Raw genomic sequence first — 24,567 nt, 5'->3', positions numbered from 1 at the left:
CATATAATTTTGGTAAATTTCAACATATATATACCTTTTTTTTTATAGAAAATAAAATTTTACATCGGGCAGATTATTTGTGATCTGGAATGGAGTACGGACCAATACTTTATGAGTCGATTCATTCGATAGTTTTGATTATAAAGAACAAACGAAAAATAGGGTTTTCGTTTTGCTAATTTTGGGCGAGGCGAAGAATTGCAAGCAAGAAATAATTGGAGATGAAATAAGCAGAGAAATTGTAAGACAAGACCTTCAAATGTATATAAATCTATACCAACTTCTACAAATAACAAGCAATTATCCACATCGGCTTTCGCCGGTAAGCCATAGCTATGTAATTCAGTACTTCCGATGAGATCTTCTTCTTCTTCTTCTTATATTGCCTATTCCTCTTATCCGGATCCGAGTAGGGGGCAATCCGCCGATGTTGGATCCGTTTATCCCTACCAGCACTGGTCCGTCTCCCACGTCCGCAGAGGAGATCTGGATGCATAGGAGGAGAACGGCCTCTGTCCTCGCGGAGACCACCGTGGCCCCGACACCGCCGCCACCATCATATCCCGATCGTAATCGGCCCGCTTATCCGGATCTGACAGCGTCGCGTACGCCGCGTGGATCCGGATGAACTCGTCGGTTGACTCGTTCTTCCGCTCAGAGGCGACCACGTCGGGGTGGTACTCGCGAGCCAATCGCCGGTACGCCGCCTTGATATCGCGGCCGGAGGCGCCGGCTTGGAGGCCGAGCACGTCGTAGAGGGTAGAAGGCGAGGAAACCACGGCAGCGGAAGGAGCGGCGGCGGCGGCGGAGGCGCGGGGAGACGAGCGGATGGGCGAACAGGGAGGAGGAGAAGATATCCGAAGTCCGACGCGGGGATTCGGATAAGAGATAGAGAGCGCTGTGATCATGAGACTAAATTCGGAATAGATCTGAGATTGGAGATTGGGGTGGAAGAGGGGAATGGGAAGAGTAAGTTATTATACTTGGGGGTAGAGGGGGAGATGTCGCTATTCGTGGACAACGAAGCGGATGGATGGATTCGTGGTTCTGTGGGAGCGCTTATCCGCTAGTTGGTTCTCTGAGTCGGATAACTGCTGGATAAGCGTGGGAATCAACGTACCGCCAGCACATGGGAAAAAAAATTAATATAAAATTTGTCCACAATTTCCGGGGTTATTTTCGCAAATGGCAGGTTAGTATATATATTTTAAATTTATATATAATTCGTAAAGGTGTGAACTGGAAGAAAAATATCATTTCGTGTGGAAATTTTAAATGTAAATAATGAGGATTTTTTTCTTTTTTTTTTTTTTGCGTCACATGCATTAATCGCGATACGGTGGACCCGCAGGAGTCGGAGTGGATAAATCAAAATTTGCTTCTCATCTTTGTCAATTGAATTGGGACAAGAAATTGCTTCAAATTCCTAGTGATGTGATGTTCAACTGTGATCCAAGAATTAGAGTATTATTCTCTAACCATGGATAAATCTCCTAAGGTAAGTGGATAAGAATAAAGACGTGGAATGGGAGAAATGGGGTTATAAAGTTATGGATAAGAATGAAGAGAGAATCGACTATTAGACTCCTCCTTTCTCTCGCTCGATATCAACTTGCAAAAAGTATGAAATGTTTCGGATAACTTAATAATCCAGAGCGTTATTGCCTTGGGTTGGATTGGATTGGATATAAGTACTAATTCACATTGATAAATGAATGGATAATGTGGTAGAATGTTGCTTAGTCACCTAGATAGGCATATCTTGCGGCATTTGTCAAATAAATGGGACTAAATCTACCATCCTCTCCATACTGGGGTTTTGGTTGGATTCAGTCTACTTGCTTGAAAGTAATTTGTAACTATAACTCAACAATAATCTGGTTGAGATACTGACAGAAAAACAAGAGAGAAAGTATTAAGAAAATAATAATACAATGTCCCATAAGGGGTGATGAATTTGAAAACAAATATCTCACTTGGCCAAAGTAGATTTTACCATAGAGAAAAATAACAAGAGACAAGTAGAAAAAACATAGGTCACAGTCTCTTAGCTCTGACAAGCTTAAAGAGCTAGCATCACCACTTGCTTAAAAAATTAAATTAGGCGGACCCACAATAACAACCATAACAAACAACAAGAAGCAGTATCAAACTACTAACAACAATCCACAGAATAGAATAAAACTGAATAAAAAGAAGAAAAAAATTGATCGAGTTTTGCAATGACAGAACAAACTACCACTGGCATGAACAAGAGAAGCCAGGTAGGACGATTTAGCCATAAACTAGACCCCAAGGTTACCAAACCAAGGTCCAACTCCTAAATCATCATATGAGACTATGGCCAATCCATATCCCGCAGTAAGGCTAAGTCTAAGGTCAAACTTTAAATAGGCACCAAGTCGGGAAATGGCTTATAGAGGAGGGGAAGAGTCATCAATAAACTCATCTCCCCTATGGCCAAAATATGAGAAATAGCTCAAGAAGCACCTAAAGAGAGGGAAAATGTCCTCCCCTTTCCTAATCACTCGGGCTAAGAGAGAAGGAAAGGAGATTGCCGGTGGAGATAGCTCTTAAAGAGAGGGAAGTAACAACAGAATCATAACAAAGCTCTTAAGTTTTAATAATAGATCACTCAGGCTAAGAGAGAAAGAAAGGAGATTGCCGGTGGAGATAGCTCTTAAAGCGAGGGAAGTAACAACAGAATCCTGACGAAGCTCTTAAGTTTTAATAATATAATTATTGAGCAATTGAAACTAAGGGCACATATTTTTTACATGAAATACACATTCTTTTACAACATAATGCACACAAAAATATTATCTTAGGATTAATTACGTTGACACCTCCTCATACCTAGTTTTCATAAAGATCTTAGGTTACAATATCACCTCCTAAATTTTTGGGGCAAAGTGAAATGGGTAACGGCAGTGACGAAAAATACATAATGACCAACTATATCCTTAATTAATATATCACAATATTATTAATTTTAAAAAATAAATTAAAATAGTAAATAATATCATCTTCTCTTTTTACCCTCCACTCTTCTCTCTCCATGGCCCCCTATCCCATGCAGCTTAGCAGCAGAGCTTGTCACAGTCTCCTTGTCTCATGGCCTCCCTCGCTGCCGTTGCGGAGGTTGCTTGGCTTCGCGCCGACGCACATGTGCAAGCGGCCGATTAAGAAGACAATGATCGAGAGCGCAGCCTGGCTCGCTGTCGTTGTTGAGGCTGCTCGGCTCCTTACTAGCACACATGCGCAAGTGATTGATCAAGAAGACAAAGCCGGAGAGGAGAGCGTGGCCTCGCTGGCTACCATTACTGAGGCTACTTGGCTCCTTATCGGCACACATGCGCAGACGAGAGAAGTAGAAGGAAGGCAAGCTGATAGTGGGGAGGTTGGCCAACTGGTTCCTAGTTGTCGCAAGTCGACGGAGGGAAGGCAATGTCGATGGCCGGCGATGGTGAGGGGTGGTTGTCGATGGTGAAGGGGAGTCGTCGATGGTGAAGGGAGAAGTAGGTGATGATGGGAGAGGAAGACGTAAATTTTGATAATAAGTTAAATTTAATTATAATAATATATTTTTTATCTTAATTTAATTAAAGGGTTTATGAGGGCATCTAAGTCATTTCAAAAAATATATGATTACCATGTAAGCTGACTCGTCCAATTTTTCTCACACACTAACAGAACGGTAACATTAAATTTTTTTCGATATTTAGGGGTGATATTGTAACTTAAAAAAGTTTAACGGGTCCCGTAAAAACTAGGTATAGTTTTGGGTGTCAGCGTAATTAATCCTATTATCTTATTATTATCAAATTTATTTATTTTTTCTTTTATACAAATACTTCTCTTACACTATTATTTTCAATGACTATCAATCCTATATACTCATAAAATACAAGTCCCAAATAGACTGCACTGTATACGCCATTGCAACACCACATAGCAAGATAATCGAGTCATCAAAGCTAGAGCAGGAGCTTCTTGAAACCATGCTTTGGAATTTGATTTTTACGAAATCGATGAAACATATCTTCTTTTAACTTTTTTTTTCCCCTCCCCCCACTAGAGGCAAAAATATGTTGGGATAATATTTAATTTGATCTACTTGCTTAGCCGAGTATTATTAAGTATGGATTCAGATTTGGTTATTCATGCTCAGATAATATTCGATATAATCTACTTGCTTAACCGAGTTTTATCGAGCATGGATTCATATTTGCTATTCGCCTTCATATTATTAAGATTCACAATCCCTATTTAGGTGGTCTTATTTGGATATGAATAAGTCTTAAAGAATATATATTATTCATGTAGCTATACGGTATACGATGTTACCAAAGTAGTGCAAAACAATAGAATAAAACATCTTATTGCAGTTCTTATGATATGAGGCAATCTCTATCTCTAGTATGTTTTCTTATATATTAAATGTTATAAATTAGGCAATACCCGATTCTGTTATTAGTGAAGTGGATGCGGATTTTGTATGCATTCGATCCGTCTTCAACCCTGCCTTCCCTGCATGCCACCTGTCCTACTCGTCTCCTTCGGTCCTTCCCCCTCTCCGCACTTCGCCTCGACGTCCATGTTTATGTTTGCTTAGGGCAGGAATTTGGAAGAGGAGAAAAGGAAAGGGAATCGAGGCGATGAAGATCGTGACGTACAACGTGAACGGACTTCGCCAACGCGTCGCTCAGCATGGCTCCCTCCTCCGCCTCCTCAACGCCCTCGACGCCGACATCATCTGCTTCCAGGTTCACCCTATCTTTTGCCCGAGCTCAATCCGATAGTTTATAAGGATAATTTGGTATTTATTTTATCCAATTCGAGAATGTTTGGTTGGAATGGAGTTGATTATAGTATGGGTTGTTTGTAGATTGCTCCGGGTTAAGTTCTTTTTTTTTTCAATCACTAAATTGATTTTTTTTACTGAAGTGAACTCTTTTGGTTGGATATAATTTATTAATCTAGGATAGCTTCTCTTATTTTCAAATTTTTTTTTTTAACAATGTCACTTAATAAAGGGATAAATTTGGATCTTTTGCACATTTCTTCCTTTCCGGTCTCTAAGTTGATTATTGGTAATTTATCTGGTTTTAGGATATAAAGAAGTACCTTAGGGTCGTTTTTCTTTTCCCTGGAGTATCATTATTAAAAATTTAGATTTCTAATATTGACACTTTTATTTCGTATAGGAATAACAGTAATATGAGTGAAGGCTGTTCACTAAAATAGTAGTAACTGAATGATCCATCCATTTGTAGTATTAAAAGGAAAAAGAAATAGATTGTAAATTAAGGAGATACTTTCATGAGGTGCAACTCCTATGTGGATGTAAGAGGAGGGCAGAATCATGGTGCCACAAAGTAGGACAATGGGCCTGTCTGAACCAGTATCATATCTTATTTAACGAAAATTTTTCTTCCAAATATTTCTTACATTCTATAGATAATTACTCTACTTATAGTAAAAGCTGATACATTGCAGGAAACAAAATTATCAAGGCAAGAGCTGTCTGCAGATGTAACGATGGCTGACGGATACGAGGCATTTGTTTCCTGCACCTGTACTTCTAAGAAAGGACGCAGAGGATATTCTGGTTGGTTGAGTTATATTTGATGCCCATTTATTGCACATCTGATTTCCGGATGGTTAACTGTGATAATTGTCTTCTCTTATTTGGAGAAATTTTAACGTTCTATCGAACTAGATATTAACATAATTATTAGAACTGGACCGGACATTGACCTAGTTAAGGATCAGGTCATTGGGTTATTGGTTCAACCGGTGGTTTACCCGATGGTTCACCCGGTTGGATTGCTGATTTTTACAAATATCTAAATAATATATAAATAGATCTAAATAATTCAAAAATAAATAAAGATTTATAAAAGTAGTATAATTGTATGTATATCCCTTAAAACAAATATTATTTATATAGATATCCTCATGGTTATTGTCAAGTTAAGTTATTTAATATAAAAATATAATAATGTTATTATTTAAGAGAAATACTTGAAAACAAGAATAATTGTTCAAATTTTAATGGTAGTTTATTCATGCAAAAAAATAAGAATTTTAAAAGGTATACATGCAAAAGATTTGTATTTTGAGAGATTTACATGAAAATAGTAACTTTAGATAGACATACAAGCAAATAAGGGACTTTTCAAGGGTATATGTGTAAAACAACTAGTTTAAAAACAACACATATGCTATAAGCTAAATATTTTTAAACTTTTAGGACTAATATATCATTAGGATATAGAATAGAATAATTATGCAATTTTGCAAAAATAGTTGACCCGGTCGGTACGTAAAAACTAGCTAGGTTATACGATTCATTAATTCAACCACCGGGTCAGCTAGTTTTTATTGAGTCAATTGCTTATCCAGTCTAATAACAAAATCGAACTGATTTAGTGGTTGGTTCTCCGGTTCATGTGTTCGACCACCTGGTCCGGTCCGTATTTGATAACTATGGATATCAGAACCGACTCTTTTAATTTGTGTGTTTCTCATGAAATTGTTAAAATGCTAATCTTGGTTTGAGAAGGGTTTCTATGAGTAAAAGAATGATGCTACCGATTTGCCAATTTCTGTTTTTTCTGACATTTTTCTTATCTGTAGTGACTTCACCTTATGCTGCTTAGGAAAGTTGTTAAAAGAAGGGGAACCAGCAACACAAATATTATTTCCCATGTAGTGCGATAATACTATAAGAAAATGTTGTGAGTTTGTGCACATGTTGATCCTGGGAAGGTTGTATTGCTTTAAGTCCTCATGTTACATTTGGGGTTAGGGCTTTATAATTTGGGTAGTATGGAGTATGAAGCCTACTTGTGTCTCGGTATTAGGGAATTTGACACTGGATTTAAAAATTATCAAGAACAAAGGAAGCTGAGGTTTTATCTTGCAAACTATTTTACTCCTTTAATCAGATCCTATATATTGCTCTCTCTGTGAAAATACAACTTGTAGGTACTAGTAAGATTCTTAGATTATTAGCAGATATCTAATGAATCTTGTTATCTTTCTTGACTTCTGTAGAATTCTTGATCTTTTTCCAACTATTTTATGTAACTATTGTTATATTTTTATGCAGTTTTGTTTGTCAACATATTTCCTGGACTTGTTCTGAATGTAGTAATAATGTTCAATATACCCACTTTGTGTGAACCACACAATTGATTAAAAAATAATTATTTGGAACTTTTTTGTTGCAAATTTATGTCAGATTGGCACACAATTCTAATGGATTTGGTAACTATCGTAGGTGTCGCAACATTTTGCCGGGTGGCTTCAGCATTTGCTAGTCGGGAGGTGGCTTTACCACTAGCAGCAGAAGAAGGCTTTACTGGCCTTCTTGAGCGTTCAAGAAACAGGGAGACACCAAACGATTTCCTCCTTGAAATGCCAGTGAAAGTGGAGGATCTAGAGGATATAACAAAGGAGGAGTTAGTGAAGGTCGATAGTGAGGGGCGTTGTGTTATCACTGATCATGGACATTTCGGTAAGCCAATTATTTGACCAAATAAATGAAACATAAAATGTGCTTTATGTTCTGCATGTGTAATATTGAAGTCTATATATTGGTTGATTCTTTCATCTGCCTAATGACAGTTTGAATGCACCTGTTACTGCATTGGTAATTTTTTCTTTGTTAATGAATCCTGGATTCTATTTATTCTTGTGCAGTCCTTTTCAATATATATGGCCCTCGAGCTGAAGACGATGACAAAGAACGAATCCGGTTTAAACTTTTGTTCTTCAACATATTACAGGTAAGCTTCTTGGTTCTGCTAAAACTTTTTCTACGAACTACAAAAAACTGCTTACAGTAACTCCTGTAGATCTACTCCAGATTATACTGACATCTTTTGCTACTCTTGGTTATTTGGCTATTTGCACAAACTATTCCTTCCTAGGATTTCCATCAACTCTTATAAGGCAACATATCTTCAACTAGGAAATGCATTCTCCTAGTTTCACATACTTGTTTTGTTATGAATTATGAGTTGCACTTCCTGTTAACTTCACTGATGCAGGATTTGCACATAAGCTTCAGCAAGAGTAGATTTGATTTACTACCATATCAAATAATTGCCTGTGGAATCCCACATGAGTTTAAGCAAAGGAATAGGTAGTGCTTTGTTGTTGATATATCGATTACTCGATAAAAGAATTGTTAGGTGTCATATGATTTAATATATCAAAGCACTATATGGTGAAGTTTACTCCACAAACTAGCCTTTTTCTGTTGCCTCATCCCGTTGGTTTGCTTACTAGAGATAACCTCTTTCATAAGACATGCAAAGGTGATTGTGTATTGTAGGATGAACTGTGTAGTATAGGGATTACTTGATGTAACCTCGTTGACCTAGGTGTTACATATTTTGATAGGCTGGCACATAATTTATTAGGAAGCCGCCACAAGGAGAAGAAAAAAATAACTCTGAATGATCTGGAATTGTGTCATGGCGATAGAGAGAACTTAAGTACCTACAATAGGAAACAAACAGTTGAAAGTTGAAACATACTCAAAATGAACACCAAGGAACTTGTAGACTTTGTGTGGCTAGACAGCTTCTGTACACTATGTTTTTTTATCAGTTGGTCTCTCTGAAGTATGGGATAACTGCACGAATAAGAACATGAAGGACAGTGAGCAATCTGATGGTAAATTTGTTGGCATATTTATGGGCTACTACATTTTGAAGTTTTCACTATATGGTAGTTTGTTCTTATGTTGTTAAGGTACACATTCTCTTATTGCAGATTGTGTTGGTTTCCAAAGAAGAAATTGTCATTAATTTCTTCCGTTGTAGATTACTTTTTTTTGGGTGTGTTTCCGACCCTTATTTATATCAACCTTTTAAAGCAAGGATAGCATAATTTAGTTAGTCATCGACTTTTTTGGACTGAACACGATACTTGACTGATTCTTATAAAATTAGGACATTTGTTTTGATTGTTAATTTGTTTTCCGCCAGAATATTTTATTACTGATTGTTGTTTATCCTCTGTTAGAAAAGATGGGAACATCTCTTGGCTCAAGGGAAAAGAGTATTTGTCGTTGGTGATCTCAACATTGCTCCTGCTGCTATAGATAGGTGCGACGCAGAGCCATGTTTTGAGAAAAACCAGTAAGCCTCTTTCTATATCCTTTAGTATTCCCTACTTTTAACACAGTTATGGAGAAATACGATGAGTGTCATTACATAGTCACTTGGTTTAACAAGCCCACAGCATTGATAAACTATTTTCTGTGGAACAAAAATTACCTTGATAGAATAATTATGATGCTAATGTCAAATCTCTGGTCATCAGAAATTTCTGTACTTACTAGCATTCTTTTAGTTTACTCTAAGATTCAGTCATCGTTGCCCCCTCCTCTGTAGTGCCATCCTTTATACAGAATCATTTTTCCACTAACTCAAATGATTATTGATTTGTCACTCACATTTTGGTGGACAACCTGTCCTGTTATTTAGCTAAAAGAAATCAACTTCGGGTCCTATGTTTTTTTTTTAAAAGTTACACTGGTTGTCTAAATTAAGTTCAACCACCTCCGCGGCTGCAATTTGCAGGTTGGCCTCCTAATGGATATTAAATCAAGTTGAGTCTAAAAGGGCATAGAAACTGGCAGGTGTCCTAGAATCATTCACGTAGGTGGGTACTATAGGTAGGACCATCTATTGGGTGAACCTTCACCAGCGTATGATCCATAGATGTTTATCAGGTCATTATCATTTATTAGCTTGTCCATAAATGGATAACATCAACTTGAATGGTTTCCTTAAGGAAATTAATGGCCTCCTAATAGGTCACACTATATAGGAATAATATTTTTAGTTATTGTACACATTTTTTTTTCCTATCAGGTTATATTATATTGTTTGTTCACTTTAAGTAAAAATAATGGCTTTGCCCATCCTGCAAATGGTAGGTTTCGGACATGGCTCAGATCCTTGCTAAGAGATAGTGGAGGTCCCTTTTTTGACGTTTTCAGATCAAAACACCCTGAAAGGTATTCTTTGCAGCCTCTCGTTATGCACTATGGTTCTATTAGTATACAACTTAAGCATGTTGTCTTGGTCTTGGAATAGTGTGAAGTCACTTATCTTTGTGACCAGGAATGGTTAGAAACAATACCTTTCTGGATATTATTTCTAGTTTAGCACATTCTTTGTATGTATCAGGTTCCTCTACATCCAGCAACTTCTGTAAAGAATACTACTGTGACTTTCTTTTTCTATAGTAAGGGTGCTTGGTAAAATTTGCGAAATACTTTTTACATGGTGATATTGTTTAAAAAAGGATCAAGTAGTTGTTGAAATTTATTGTTTTTGCGATACTTATTATTCCAATCAGGAAAGTATGTGATGTTGCAAATATAGCATAGAAGATACCATACTATAATGGTTTTTCTTCTTTTTCCCCCCTCTTTTAGATGGTAGGGAGGTGCTTAGTAACAAACTAGACTAGAGATGGAAAGAGATTGTTCTTGACTCAATTATTCCTACTGGACTTGTGACCCAGTTCTCGATTTCATACCAACTTCTGAAGCATGCCTTTCTTTTTTCTGGTAGAATTGTTGTTTTCCTTGTTTGTAGATCCAAAGGGTGAGGCTGGGATGTGGGACATAATTAGCATGTTTTGCTTATTTTTCCCATTAACTTATATGGACCTGCGCAATTCAGAAAAGAAGCTTACACTTGTTTCTCGCCACGGATTGGAGCGGAAGAATTCAATTATGGTTCCAGAATTGACCATATTCTTATAGCTGGATCATGCCTGCATGAAAATTATGATTTAGAAGGTCATGGCCTTCTAGATTGCCATGTGGAAGAATGTGATATAATGACCCAGTTCAGAAGGGGAAACTCTGGCAATATACCAAAGTAAAGTTCAATATTTATGTATCCCAGTAATACACTTCTGTATGACATGCCTTAAGTTTAATTTTCCTTATCTGCAGGTGGAAAGGAGGGAGAAGTAGCAAACTGGAAGGTTCTGATCATGTTCCTGTTTATGTCGTTATGTGTGATATACCTGATCTTCCTCTCCACAATACTCCCTCTTTAGCTGTGAGATATATTCCAGAAGTTCGTGGATGGCAACAGACTATCGGTGAGGAAAAAGTTGATGTATGATTGAGCAATCTACCTCAATATACAGATACACCCTTTTATCTGTTTGGTTAGAATTAAAATAGACCAGGATGCCTGGATAGATATAGAACAATTCAGTAAGATATAGGAAATCTTGCACTCTGAACTAGAATTTTGGATATTTACCTAGACTGCAAGCATCATGTTTGTATCAACCTGCGATATGTATAAGTACCACCAGACTTGAATAAATATTCATATCATCATTGAAGTGCATATAAGGTATCCATGATTGTTTAAGGGAGGTAAAATTAGATCAGGGGATGTAGATACCCATGCTGTAGCTGGCTCTGTGCTGATTTGCATGCGCATGCCAAGTTTAGGTAAGGTCCAATGCCCATATCTAGGGGTGAAAACGGATCGGATAGTGCTCAACTTATATCCGGATCCGTATTTTTAGTTCGGATACGGATTCGGATACGGATATTGGACGGATAGCAAAATTTAAAACCATATCCTAACTAAACAGATACGGATAATTTTCGAATAAAGGATCGGATCTTAAACGGATATTGATTAAATTTAAAATAATTATAATATTTTATTTAATATAATTAATATAAAATTATTAAGAGTTTTACAATAAATAATTTTTTTGTATGTCAAATATATAAAATTAGAGAAATTAATCTCTATAAATAATATATAATGTATTATTAGTAATAATATTAATACTTACTATTTAAATAAGCAAACTAAAAACTGTAAATCATTTAAAAAAATATGCGGGTAAACGGATATCCGATATCCGTATCCGAATCCGAAAAATTTATCCGACCCGTATCCGAATCCGTATCCGAATTTCTTTCAAAAATTCTATCCGTATCCGAATCCGAATCCGAGTCGGATAGAAATTTTTTATCCGAATCCGATCCGAGTCGGGTCGGATAGCAGGTCGGGTCGGAGTTAATCCGACCCGTTTTCACCCCTACCCATATCCCTTTTGAATGAGGAAATCCTTCCTGATGTCATATGCTTTACTGCTTGTATATTTTAGTAGGAACAATATATTCTTTATTATACTAACATTTTATCACTTTGTTCTGTAACATGTTTATGTGCAGTATCTTTTCTCACGAAAGGACAAATTTCCGAAAACCAAGGCCTCTCAAGTTTATCGTCAGTTGAGAATATTCCTAATGAAGGTTCTGATGAATATATAACATCTGGAACAATAGCAACACACCTTCCTAATGTAAATTCGAAAAGGAAGTATCTAGATCCAAGTGTAAACAGAGATGCAAGCTTCATTGTTAATGATACTGAAAGAACTTCTTTGAGATTGGAGAATGAAAAGGTCTCTTTATCTTGCTCCAAGTCATCAGTGAATAAGAAGGCGAGATGTACCACATCCTCTCAACTAACTATAAAGTCCTTTTTTCAGAAAACTAACACTAGTCTGTGTGTTGGTTTGGAGTCTGTAGACACCAATGCTTCAAATTTTACAGTTGATACTGGAAAATTTAGTGACGAATTATCTAACCTTACAGAACCTTCAAATTATCAAAATGTTACTGAAAGTGCTGAAAACGGTCATTTCTCAATGAGAAAGGACTGCACAGATCCAAATGTTAAAGATCAGGATGATGTAAATGGATCTTTACCACTTACAGTGGAGAAGGATAATTCTGCAATGCTACAGTGGCAGCGGATTCAACAGAAAATGAAGATGAGCCTACCACTTTGCAAAGGGCATGGTGAACCTTGTGTTCCAAGGTCTGTGAAGAAAGGTCCTAATATAGGTCGACTATTCTATGTCTGTGCTCGTGCTCAGGTACTAAACTTGCAACATCTTACCATATTGTATAGCACTGTTACTCTTAATTTACTACTCTAAGATCTTACTCTGCATCTCTATGAGCTTTTATATGTACGATGTCTCAAAGGGTGAGAAGGAGAGAATGACTGTCAATAACATACAAAATGTGATCCTTTTTTTGTTGGAATTTACAGCCGACAAGTCCATTTGGAATGGTAATGTTAGTAGTATTAAATAGGACAGTCAATCACTCACTCTTGCTCCAACTTTGGGCTAGTTTGTAAGTTCTTCACAAATGGTTCCTTACACATGGTACTCTTGTTTGATAGTGAATATCTCTAAATTCTCTCTTCCAATTCCGCTTATATTAGGTTTCAAAGATTGAGAGAGCAACAGTGATCTATCTATATATTAAGATTAATAATCCTTGCACATAGATATTTAGCGTCGCACCCTTTAGCATCATTATATATTAATACATTTACGAATTGTCTTTTATTTTGTTAATTGTCAAAGGATAAGCAAAACATATTTGGCATCACAAGTATCTTTTGTATCAAGGGAAATGATTGAAGGTAGGTTAAGGATTATTTCTGGTGTCATAAACATTTGATAACAATGGCAGTGATTTTAATTCCTGTCACTTGACAGGTTAGATATAAACCTGCAGTAAGTGTGGAGAACATAAACAGGTGCACCCAAACATGTGCATGGTCTTCCACACACTAATTAGAACAAGGTTCTTTGCTTTTAATGTAATAGGGAAAAAAATGCAAACAACATGATAAAGCTTCGTTTCCATGTCTTAGGGACCTGCATCCAATCCAGAAGCAAATTGTGGTTACTTCCAGTGGGCCTCTTTAAAAGCTAAAGAGAGATGCAGGTGAAGTAATTTCCTGGAAGCTTGCGCCACATGGTATGTTCCACTGGTTTCCCTCTATGTTCTACGCCATCTCTTTGATCGCAAATTATATTTTATTGTAGAATACCCGTCTTTACTTTGTAGGATGTCAAGAGTTACCTGTATGCTCACGTGCTGGCCGAGTGTCATATATATCGCTCGTCAGTTCTTCCAAGAACCAAGATATTCTCAACTTATGTCTGATTTGTTTTGCAGGTAAGACATTGCGTCTCCAGATTTTGTCTAGTGAAAGATGTAAGGTGGTTAAATACTGATAAGTTTTTCCGCATAATGGAACTAATTTGTAGTTTTGTAACACTCTTGCTTGATCTACCTGTGGCTAGGATACTGAGAATGTTCTAGCTAAAAGTGGTGCTGCATTCAACACTTTCGTGTTAAGGTTGGGGAGAATCCACTCAACCATCATTTGGATAAGAGGTAAAGAGAAAAAACTAAACCAGTTGCTTTGGTTTTCTTTTACCATAGAAGTTCTCGTCCCTTGTAGCCTCTCTATAACTTATAACTTTCAATTATAGGATAATTTCAAGATTTAAAAGCCATGAGGGCTTATATCATATTAGAACGTAAGGTTGCAACTTTCAAGTTATACCATGTGGATGATAAAGTATCTTATCCTAAGGTACGAGTCCTATAATAATATTATTTCTGTTTCTTTGTTCAGTTTCTGTCTCTTCCTTCTTTTTCTCTATTATTTTTTTCAGTGAATAGATAAGTTACCAGGCATCTTCCAAGTCATCGTAGATCATGATGTTCCTCTGTTTTGCATCTGCAACCCTATAGTGCAGGAGGTGTTGCTGTTGTTTGGAGCAATTAAAATCTTTTGCTTCTAGCTGCAGTGTGCTAGGTAATGCAGTTATGTTACTTCAACACTAATTCCAATTCACGGACTTTTGTCGAACGGTAACCCTCGCTCTTCTTCTGGTTAACAGGGACGTCTGCAAGCTTTTGGTTGGTGATCCCGACAGCAGCCCAGTCATGGATGAGCTTTCTAAGAGCATAATTGGAGAGTATATAGGATGAGCCTTTAAGGCCTCCAATAAGTGGACTTGAATAAGTGCTGGCCTTAGACATTTTAGGTTTTGTTTCTCTCTTGAATCTCTTTATCAATCTGTGTCGCGAGCGTGGGCTTTAATCAATTCTTATTAAAAATCAGAAGAAATTTATTTTCTCTACCTATTCTTTTGATTTGTAAATTTTGTACTTAAATCTCTTACTGAAACTTTTTCTTTTAATGCGGAAGGTGTTAGATGATAAAGATTGAATGCGTAGCAACGCATCTGCAGTTATGTCATATGTAGACATTTGATGCAGTATGGCGAGCAGTGCATGACGGGAACGTCTTGCAACTAATGCAAGCTATATGTAACTTGGAAATAGGAAGTCCTAAACAAGGTTAAATTGACGTAACAGATTAATAGTTAAAAAAAATAATTTACGTGGCCAATGAGATAGAGATCAGTGAAGTAACCTATTTCGAAATCAAGCAGACATTATTATCTAGCTGTGTGAAAAGATTCATTCACGTCAATTTAAAATGAATTAGATTCTTAGCCCAAATTTATTCTTCCTTTGACTACCAAACATAAGACAAACACGACCACCCAATCCAACTCCCCTACAGGCACAGGTTATCCGGTTACGACGACCCACGTCATTTCCTACCGAACGCTATACATGAATCAATCACCGTTAAGGCGTTAACTACTCTCTTTCCTCCCTCGTCCCCACCCCCACCTACAAATAACAAATATACCTTCTCCTCCTCCACGCCGGCCATCCACGCCTAACTCTGTCCTCTTAATAACAACTCATCCAAGAAACCCATCCCTTTCAACTCTCTTTACTACTTTATTATATCCACACACATTTATATAAACACCATTCAGTATTCGCAAACGCCACAATGCTCTCCAACTCTAACCACCACCATCATCACCATCACCATGGGCTCCTTCCTCTCGAAGCAAATGGAGCGCCGGAAGGCCATCTCCGCCGAGAACAAATCCCTCTCCTCCCTCCTCTCCTCCTCCGGCGACGCCTTCCCCGGATCCGACTTCCGGATCTCCGATCGCAAGTCCTGGATGTCCTCCCTCCAACTTGATCGACTTCTCTTGCACCAGATCGTCTTCCCGGGCACCCACGACTCCGCCACCAACCGCATCGGCCTGCCGTTCCTCTCCCGCCCGTTCGCCCAGTGCCAGTCTTGCTCCGTCTACGTCCAGCTCTGCGCCGGCGTCCGCGCCCTCGACATCCGCGTCCGCGCCGACCGCCGCGTCTGCCACGGCATCCTCGCCTCCTACTCCGTCGACGTCGTCATCACCCACCTCAAGCGCTTCCTCTCCGAGACCCAGTCAGAGCTCATCCTCCTCGAGATCCGCACCGAGTTCGGCCAGGAAGACCCCCCGGACTTCGACAAGTACCTCGTCGAGCAGCTCGGCGATTACTTAGTCCCCCAGGACGACGCCTTCTTCGGGAGAACGGTCGCCGAGATCGTGCCCAAGCGAGTGATATGCGTATGGAAGCCGAGGAAGTCGCCGGCGCCGAAGAACGGAGAGTTGCTCTGGAGCGGCGGGCATCTACGCGACAACTGGATCGACACCGACTTGCCGAAGACGAAGTTTGATAGTAACATGAAGCATTTAGGAGAGCAGCGGCCGGCCAAGGATAGGAAGTATTTCTACCGGGTGGAGAATACGGTCACCCCCCAGGCAGACAACCCCGTGGTCTGCGTGCGACCGGTCACGGAGCGGATCCGGGGGTACGCCAGGTTGTTCATATCGCAGGCGTTTGAGAAGGGAATAGCGGATCGGCTGCAGGTTTTCTCCACAGACTTCGTTGACGACGATTTCGTGGATGCGTGCGTTGGATTGACGCATGCAAGGATTGAAGGTAAAGCGTGAATGGATTTTTATTATTTTTGTTAGTATTATTATCAACTACTATTTTCTTGTGATTTAAATATCATTTTATTGTAAATTATGTACGTAATCTTGGTTGTTAAGTTTGTGATTATTGTCTTGTAACTATTAATGGATATCTTTGTATTTGTCTCCTCTCTGAGTTAAATTTGTAATCATAGATAAACTTGTTGGCATTGGCTGGACGATATTTTTCAAGGGAAAAGTCATTAAATGATAAAATGAATAACTCCCACAACTTAGTAATCTAAACAGCACCCAATATATATATATATATATACAGATTGGTTTAGCTCCTTGTGAAATAGTAAATGAAGTAAATTCATATTAAAACCATCTTATATTCATATTATCTCAGGGAGCAGTTAGTTCCACCAAAGTAATTCTTCCCAATTTTATTAAATATTACCTCTCTCAGGGAGCAGTTAGTTGCATTGAATTTTTATTTCTCTGTCCATATGAAAGGCCTCCTTCATTGCCATAGACGCCTTTAATGACTAATATACTTAATGGAGAGCATGTGATTATCATGCATTAATTATAAGTTGGCATTAATGTAGAAATACAACTAAATTAATGGTCTTTAAAAATGTTATCTTTTGTGAAGTATGAATGGATATCCACTATGAAACCAAAAGAGCGATGATCTCCTTCCTCTATCTGTCGGCAGGTGCGCATGGTTGGCTGATGACTTGTTAGAAAGAAAGCCACAAGCATTATTATTATTGCTATTATCTGTCGACAATAAATTATTGCAATTTGGTAGGATGTCTCATATCATTTATACGAGTGGCCCAAACGTTAGAGAATGGTGTAGGGTAGGAAGAAGTTGGAGAATAGCTTTCAAGGTCACTGTACTGATGTCTGCTTAGATGAGATGATAACGAAAGAAGAAAGGTTTCTCCATGTGATAAACATTAGGGGTGCTCATGGACAGAGGCGAGCTTAGCTTGTGTAAATAAAGAGCTCGGGTTGAGGTAAAGATCTTGGAGTGAATCCAAATCGATTACGGCCTTAGGCCAAATTAAATTTCTACAAGAAAAAAGAGAGGTTAATTTTTTATGTCTAGATTTTTTGAACTACTGTTGATTTTTATATAGACATTTTTATCGATGTAAGAACCCAATGGCGATCTTAACTTCAACTCATTTTACTTCATTTCATCTAAAAGAAAGGCAAGCTGGTCGCTAAAGCACTTAAAAGGTAAAATTGATCTAGTGGTAGTCAATGATGACGGATAATTTCCGTGATAGCTAACAATTTTTTCTTTGTTAATCTTATATACCTGGATGACATGATTAGTTAGGACCTTAACAAAGGAATATTTTAAAGATTTTACATAGCTATTTAAGTGTAATTATCCTAAAGAAAGAAAAGAAAGTGAGAAGGAGAGAAGATAAGGAGGAGAGAAGGAAAGAGAAGAAAGACAGATCCATGGATATAGAAGGAAGGAGGAGAAGGAGATGAGCATAGACATGGGTAAAGTAAAAAATATAGAGACCTGTACGAACTTGGGCCGAGATTTAGACCTCTCTAATCCGAGCCAGTCCAATGAGCTACAGGTTCATGTCAACAGTGTTGGGCCCAAACTAAGCGACTTTCCCCAGATCCATAATCAAGCTACCACTTCTCCCATCTCACTTGCAATCAGAGATAATAAAATGAAAATGATTTCAGTTATTTGTACAAAAAAAATTTAAAATAAGATCACCTCATTAAAATTGAAAACACAATGTACAAAATTCCTTGATAAAAAATAAATATCATATATAAATCCATAAACATAGGAATCACAAATAGTACATACAATTCGCCACTTAGTAGCAAATCAAATGGCAAGTTGAAAACAACACATCAAATTAACACCACATTAACGACGACAACAACAACAAGGATAACAAAATGAGAAGTGAAACAAATCAACACACGACCAATGCAAACTTCCCCCGTGCGCGCCTTCACAAACCAAAGCCATGCACGAAGAGACCAACGGTTACTAACACCAACCCCATCGCAGCCGCCGCCATCCCCTCCTTTCTCGAACTCCCACTGTCGTATGCGTTATGATCCACCAACGCCTGGTTCAAACCATTCCCTCCCTGCAACTGCTGCTGCCCAAATGGAAGGTTGCCATTAACGCCACCGCTTCTTCCTCCTGCAAGCGGCGTCGCAAACGCCGGCGGCGAAGCGAGAGGCAATTCTGGTGATCCGGGAAGATAGCTAGTCGCCGGCGGCGAAGCGATAGGAAATTCCGGTGAAGCCGGAGAGGAGAAAATAGACGCCGGCGATCCGGGAAGCTCGCTAGTCGCCGGCGATGGCGGCTGAATGATTTCATCACTAGCACTAGGTGGTGGTAGTAGTGAGGAGGAGGAGGTGTCCACCGGCGGGGAAAGCGACATACCACTCGATTGCTGCCCGTTTTGCCCGTACGGTGACCCGGGCAGGCCGCAGCCTTGGTTCACCTGTGTCTCGCTGCTCGACTTCCAGACCGGCTCGCCGTTGCTGTCGGCCAGTTGCATGTCTCCCTCGTCGTCGAGGGTTAACGCCGAGAGGTAGTAGTAGTTGTTGTTATTGTTACCATAATTGCTACTCTCGCTGTTGCTGTTTACGCCTTCGATTCCGGTGTCCCACACGGCGTGGCTGCCGTCATAGAGCTCGAGGCCGACGTCGGCGAATGCGAGTGCGCAGGCGTTGGCGGCGCTCACCGGGGTGCACTCGGAGTTCCAGACGCTCTTCCCGGTGCTCGTTTCCTGGACTTGGATGTAGCAGAAGCTGTTGGTGAGATCTCCGGTCGTTGATGAGGCGGCGGTGGTGCGGCAGAGGTAGGCGGTGTAGGTGGCGGAAGGGGAGGTGAGGAAAGGTTGATCGGGTTGGGGTGAGGTGGAGGGGATGGTGGCGAGGAGTTGTTCGGTTTGGGTTCTTCGGATGGTGTCTGAAGGGGTGATGGTGGTGGTGGGTGTTGATGAGAGTGGAGAGACGAGGAGGAGGAGGGAGGAGAGGAAGAGAAGGAGCTCCATTTCCTTCAGTTGTAATGGAGTTTGAGATATGAGTAGTTTGGATATGGGTGATATGGAGAGGATTGAAGTATGTATATATATATAGAGTAGGGGAAGGTTTGGTGCAAACTTATATCTTTGTAATGGAGTTGGAATGATGGAGTAGCGAGAATTAATAAATGCAACTTTAAGTTCAAAAGATGGATGAGTTAGCAACTGTTCCAATAGTTAGGGGAGTAGAAGATTGGAGAAGGGTTGGTAGGGACCAAGAAGGCCCAATTGGGTTAGCTCTCCTTTTGAGCTTGAGCCCAGCTGGTAGGAGAGATGGAATTAAAAAAAAGGAGAGAAAAAAAGAAAATGTAATCTTACTCACTACTTTTTCTTTTTCTTTTTTTTCTTTTAGGAGTTATTACATTTTAGAGATGTTGGCCTCCAAGGGATCATTATCTTGCTTGTTTTGAGTTTACGGATTTCTAAACTGATTCAGTAATCAAACATCTTTTTTATATCTAATCGAGTTTATTTTTTAAAAAATCAAGACTAAAAATTTAAATTAGCTAATTAAATTCGGGGCTTAACTTCAAACCAATCAGGGCTTTAGTCGCCAAAGTCATGATCCCTTCAAAACCGAAGAAGAAAATATAAGTAGAAACTAAATCTTCTTTTTTTCTTATCATCGCATAATACTATAATATAAAGTAATTCTCATATATATATATAAAGTGTTGATCAGATTGATTAACCCTTTACATCTTAGTAAAACACTAATAAATATACCAAATTTTCTACCATGGTGGTTAGCTGGCGTATTTAAAATCGACCCAACAACTATGTGAGATGGACCATCTGGATAAATAAGTTTGCGAGGGCTACATTAATCAAAGTCCAAACACTCTCCTATATAATGCTATTAATATTAACCTCTGCAGTTAGCTCTTTTGCCAAGATCCTGCTATCCAATCTCGAGACATCTAAAGTGGCTTATCGGCATAGCTGCCAATCAGCAAGCTTCAACAAATGGAAGTTTATGATCTCCTCCTTCCAAGTGGATAGAAGTTGAAGGATTATTTCTTGGTTTTATGAGCTAAGCTTATCTTCAACAAGGCATTCAGAACCTTCATATGATCATATTTGAATTGTAATTTTAAAAGAGAACTCATTCCTTTATATTTTGCTGTATTTTTAGATTATCAGAGTTCTAACGGCACACCATAGAAATTATAAGCTAAAATTTGCTCATAAATATCTGATAGTAGAATGAATATTGTATGTGTATACTTTCGATTCATTTGTTATCTTTTGCTTTTAAGAGGATTGGTTCAGTTATCTAGCTCGTTATCTAACTATAATTACTAATTAGTCTACGAGTTTATAATTAAAAAAAATATTACTTTCATATTTTGCAAGTATCTAATATTAAATTACATGCCAATCATTTAACTAATAAATATTATGTACACAATTTTCTCAAATAATTCCATCAATGAGGGACTTACCTCACAAAAAAGTCCTAGTTCTAGTGATGAACTTTTTCTGCTTTACAAAGCTATAATTTTCTTATTTATGAAGTAGATGACCAATCTTAACAAGATATATTCTTGATGTGCTTCTTTAGCTTATCTTAGATTGACTTAAAATTGGTGAGGAGTGAAATGAGTGGATTGCTTCACTTGTCAGATAATGTAAGAACAATCGACTGGGCTTGAAGAAATAACTACAGCAATGACTAGACTTTTGAGATTATTTTTAATTAGTTCAATCAAGAGGAGTTACAGCTACCACATTCAGTGACTTATATAAAAGAACTTTAAACAATTTTCTTTTCCCTTGTAAATGGAACAACCAATTCTCCATAAAATGGAACAAAGCACAACATGTACACATATTTTGAACTTGGGCAACATTTGAAATTCTTAAGCATTTATTGCTTATATAGCAGTATAACAAAAAGATTATGAACATAAAAGTTATGGATTGTAAAATAACTTATTGCTAAAGGATAGTGTTTTTATATTTTATATTCTAATACTCTCCCTTGCAACTAACCTCACGACATTCTAATAGACTCGAGACATGGATATTGAATTAAAGGGGTGAATATTTATATTTTTAATGACAAATACACTTGATGTAAGTTGATCTCATGACCTCAATCTCTGATACTATGCTTAAGTTGTAAGAGAGCAAACTTTCTATCTTTTATATTTTGATATCGACAAGGATGGAATTCTATCTTCTGTAGGTATTTTCCAGAATATGGTGTAGAAAAGTTGATGCTCAGTAGAATACGAGTACCATTTGATTCATAGAAGTGTGCAGCTTGTTAGGAGAAAGCGATGGAAAACTTAAGACCACACATATATAGTAGTTTACATGACTCTTAGATATATTATATGACTCTTAGTTATCATATATAACTCTTTGATTTTCATCATCTAGAGAATTTAAAAATTACTATTATTTGAAGGCATAGAAAACACTAAGAGTCACCTCAAAACCAAAACATTATTTTTTAATTCTACACTAGCCAATTAATCTAATTGACTAATCAAATGGGCTAGCTTAATATTCTAACACAACTTACAGTAGTATACAAAATAAGTCTTCTTGTGAAAGTGAGTCTTTGATGTTTCTTTTTTAGAATGATATAACTTGCACCTATGTCTATCCACCAGCTTTTTCTAGATAGAACAAAAGGATTTCATATTTAATAATATAGACAATCAAAAAATGAAGTAGCACAATGTCATCTGTGCAGACAATGTTGTCTAAAATGGTAACTATGTGCCAAATTTTCAAGCTTTAGATGGGAATATATGCAAGTTTTGTATTACAACTGTTAAGAGTCTTGGAAGGGCTTAACTATCAAGGAGAGCATGTATGCAAATACATATATATATTCCTAAGAGATCAGACTTGGTTTTTTTACTCTACTTTAAATTCCTTCATCACGCTTCTTCTAGTACTAATGTCCAACTCTATCTTAGGATCATCAACTAGTATGATGTTATTAGCAAACAATATACATCATTGGATATGTAATCCATGTAAATTCTCATGATCTGCCGGATAATGTCTTTTTGTCATCTTTTGTTTACAGGGATAAAAATTAAATAAAGTTGAAAGGTTCTACTTGTCCCAACTGGAAACCCAAGTAGTCCTTGGCATAAGAAGCTAACCAGATGATCCTATCAATCATCATCTTCAGCTTCCCTTTACTTTAGATTTTAGGAATAACAAAGATGAATATCTATTCTATAGTTATAGTTGACTTTATTCCTCCTAAAGTAAATAATGCCCAGTTAGAATGAGTCTCAATCTCCCAAAGAATTGGCAAGTTTGCAGGCTCTTTGGTCCTTAATTTTCTCTTTACGAAAAGAGCTTTTCAGGAGAATTCCCAGCTAATCTCGGTAGATTTTTCCCCATGAATACGGGGCCAATGCATTAGGTTTTCAGAACCCCAAATATGGTGCTTTCTACAATTTAATAAAAGGACAAGGGTCAAATTAAAAATAGCGAAAAGGATAGGGTGTATGATGAAATAAATACGTAACGTACCGTGGACCAGTTCAGTGCCATGCTCCGGCTCGACAAGGAGGTGCCCGCGGAGCTCAGCTCCAACTCGAAGCCTGTAACTATGGAGCTCACCGTCGTCGCGGGGAGTATTCTGCATATTATATAATATGATTTGAAACGAAATTTAACTTTTATATAGGGTGTTAAATGAAATGTTTATGAAATTTTTTAAAGAAATCTACATGCAGCACCTTGTACTAATTAAATATATTGTTATCCAGAAATTCACTTATAAGTTGGGTGTTAAGTAAAAACTTCACCGACTTAGAGAAATTTGTACCTAGCGTTCACATTCACTTATTAAATGAAAACTTCACCATTAAGTAAATTTGCAGTTAATATTCTGTATTATGCAACATATATAGGGTGTTAAATAAAAATTTTAATAGAAATTAAGGAAATTTGCTTTTAGGCGCCAGTTATTCACGCGATATTATAGAACCGCAAAAACTTAGATAGGGTGTTCATTGAAAATTTTATCAAAAATTAAAAACAAATTATAGTTAGAACCCTGATTTTATGCAATATCGGCATTCTCTCTGATGCGTGTGAAAATATTTTTTTTGAACAGAATTTTCATTTAGGTATCCGCATTTATGCAAAAAAACCCGAAAATTAGCGGGTGTAAAATGAAATCTTCACCAAAAAAAATATACAAACTTGCATTTGAAACCCTATAATTATGTAATATTATTTCAACAGAAAATTTTACCAAAATGAACGCAATTTGCATTTACCGCCCGCTATTTATGCAATATTATTGAACAAAAAATTCACTTATATACAGGGTGTTAAGTGATAACTTTACAAAATTTAGGAAATTTGCCGATAAATAGAGTGTTAACTGATACCTTTATATAAAATGAAAGAAATTTGCATTTACCATTATGGAAGTAAGTTATCTCCCCTTCTCCTACGATCGGCCGCTAGTGTTTTGGCCGCAGCATCCCCCCTATATAGAGTGTTTCCCCACGCCATTGGCGGAGTTTTCTCTCATCCCTCCCTGTGGTTTTAAGGGAGAGAACGAGATGCATCCTCCCTCTCCCCTTCTTCCTTTTTCTCTTTTCTTTCAAACAATTCTGCTATTTAAACCTTAATATATAAATTAGATAATTCCTAAACCACCTTAGCTCTCTTAAATTCACTTTTCCAAAAAATAAAAATTCCTTCCAATACAAGGAGTGTATATTCTCCCCAATTATCTACAGTA

The 24,567-nt window shown here is 37.7% G+C and overlaps 3 protein-coding genes across 11 annotated transcripts; 2 read left to right on the top strand and 1 right to left on the bottom strand.

The window, feature by feature from the left end:
• Positions 1-446: 446 nt before the first annotated feature.
• Positions 447-908, bottom strand: LOC140773546 (chaperone protein dnaJ 11, chloroplastic). Its single transcript, XM_073116161.1, has one exon. The coding sequence runs from the start codon at positions 906-908 to the stop codon at positions 447-449; it is 462 nt and encodes a 153-aa protein (XP_072972262.1).
• Positions 909-4,564: 3,656 nt separating this feature from the next.
• On the top strand, positions 4,565-15,099 carry LOC140775824 (DNA-(apurinic or apyrimidinic site) endonuclease 2). 9 transcript variants are annotated; one of them, XM_073119341.1, is made up of 15 exons: positions 4,565-4,766; positions 5,500-5,611; positions 7,289-7,525; positions 7,711-7,796; positions 9,043-9,158; positions 9,962-10,042; positions 10,716-10,916; positions 10,994-11,145; positions 12,251-12,960; positions 13,755-13,861; positions 14,063-14,101; positions 14,191-14,284; positions 14,383-14,486; positions 14,653-14,711; positions 14,797-15,099. In XM_073119341.1, exons 1-10 carry the CDS (start codon positions 4,659-4,661, stop codon positions 13,830-13,832), a joined length of 1,881 nt encoding a protein of 626 aa, XP_072975442.1. In that variant the 5' UTR covers positions 4,565-4,658; the 3' UTR covers positions 13,833-13,861; positions 14,063-14,101; positions 14,191-14,284; positions 14,383-14,486; positions 14,653-14,711; positions 14,797-15,099. The 9 variants fall into 9 exon arrangements, with proteins under 9 accessions (XP_072975442.1, XP_072975408.1, XP_072975418.1 ...); XM_073119307.1 differs by having other exon boundaries at positions 14,648-14,711; XM_073119317.1 differs by having other exon boundaries at positions 14,576-14,711.
• Positions 15,100-15,738: 639 nt separating this feature from the next.
• LOC140776399 (uncharacterized) lies at positions 15,739-16,920 on the top strand. The gene has a single exon (XM_073120106.1). The coding sequence runs from the start codon at positions 15,811-15,813 to the stop codon at positions 16,765-16,767; it is 957 nt and encodes a 318-aa protein (XP_072976207.1). The 5' UTR covers positions 15,739-15,810; the 3' UTR covers positions 16,768-16,920.
• The last annotated feature ends 7,647 nt before the right edge of the window (positions 16,921-24,567 follow it).

Source organism: Typha angustifolia, chromosome 2 (assembly GCF_048772165.1).
Source record: "Typha angustifolia cultivar Huaian chromosome 2, ASM4877216v1, whole genome shotgun sequence".
Classification (NCBI taxonomy): Eukaryota; Viridiplantae; Streptophyta; class Magnoliopsida; order Poales; family Typhaceae; genus Typha; species Typha angustifolia.
This window is presented reverse-complemented; position numbering and strand designations above follow the sequence as displayed.

Excerpts from the sequence above, each read along its gene's own strand:
- LOC140773546 (XM_073116161.1), bottom strand. The coding sequence starts at position 908 with ATGATCACAGCGCTCTCTATCTCTTATCCGAATCCCCGCGTCGGACTT.
- LOC140775824 (XM_073119341.1), top strand. The coding sequence starts at position 4,659 with ATGAAGATCGTGACGTACAACGTGAACGGACTTCGCCAACGCGTCGCT. Across the intron at positions 5,612-7,288 it reads AGGACGCAGAGGATATTCTG|GTGTCGCAACATTTTGCCGG; the intron begins GTTGGTTGAGTT and ends TAACTATCGTAG. Across the intron at positions 10,043-10,715 it reads AGATCAAAACACCCTGAAAG|AAAAGAAGCTTACACTTGTT; the intron begins GTATTCTTTGCA and ends TGCGCAATTCAG.
- LOC140776399 (XM_073120106.1), top strand. The coding sequence starts at position 15,811 with ATGGGCTCCTTCCTCTCGAAGCAAATGGAGCGCCGGAAGGCCATCTCC.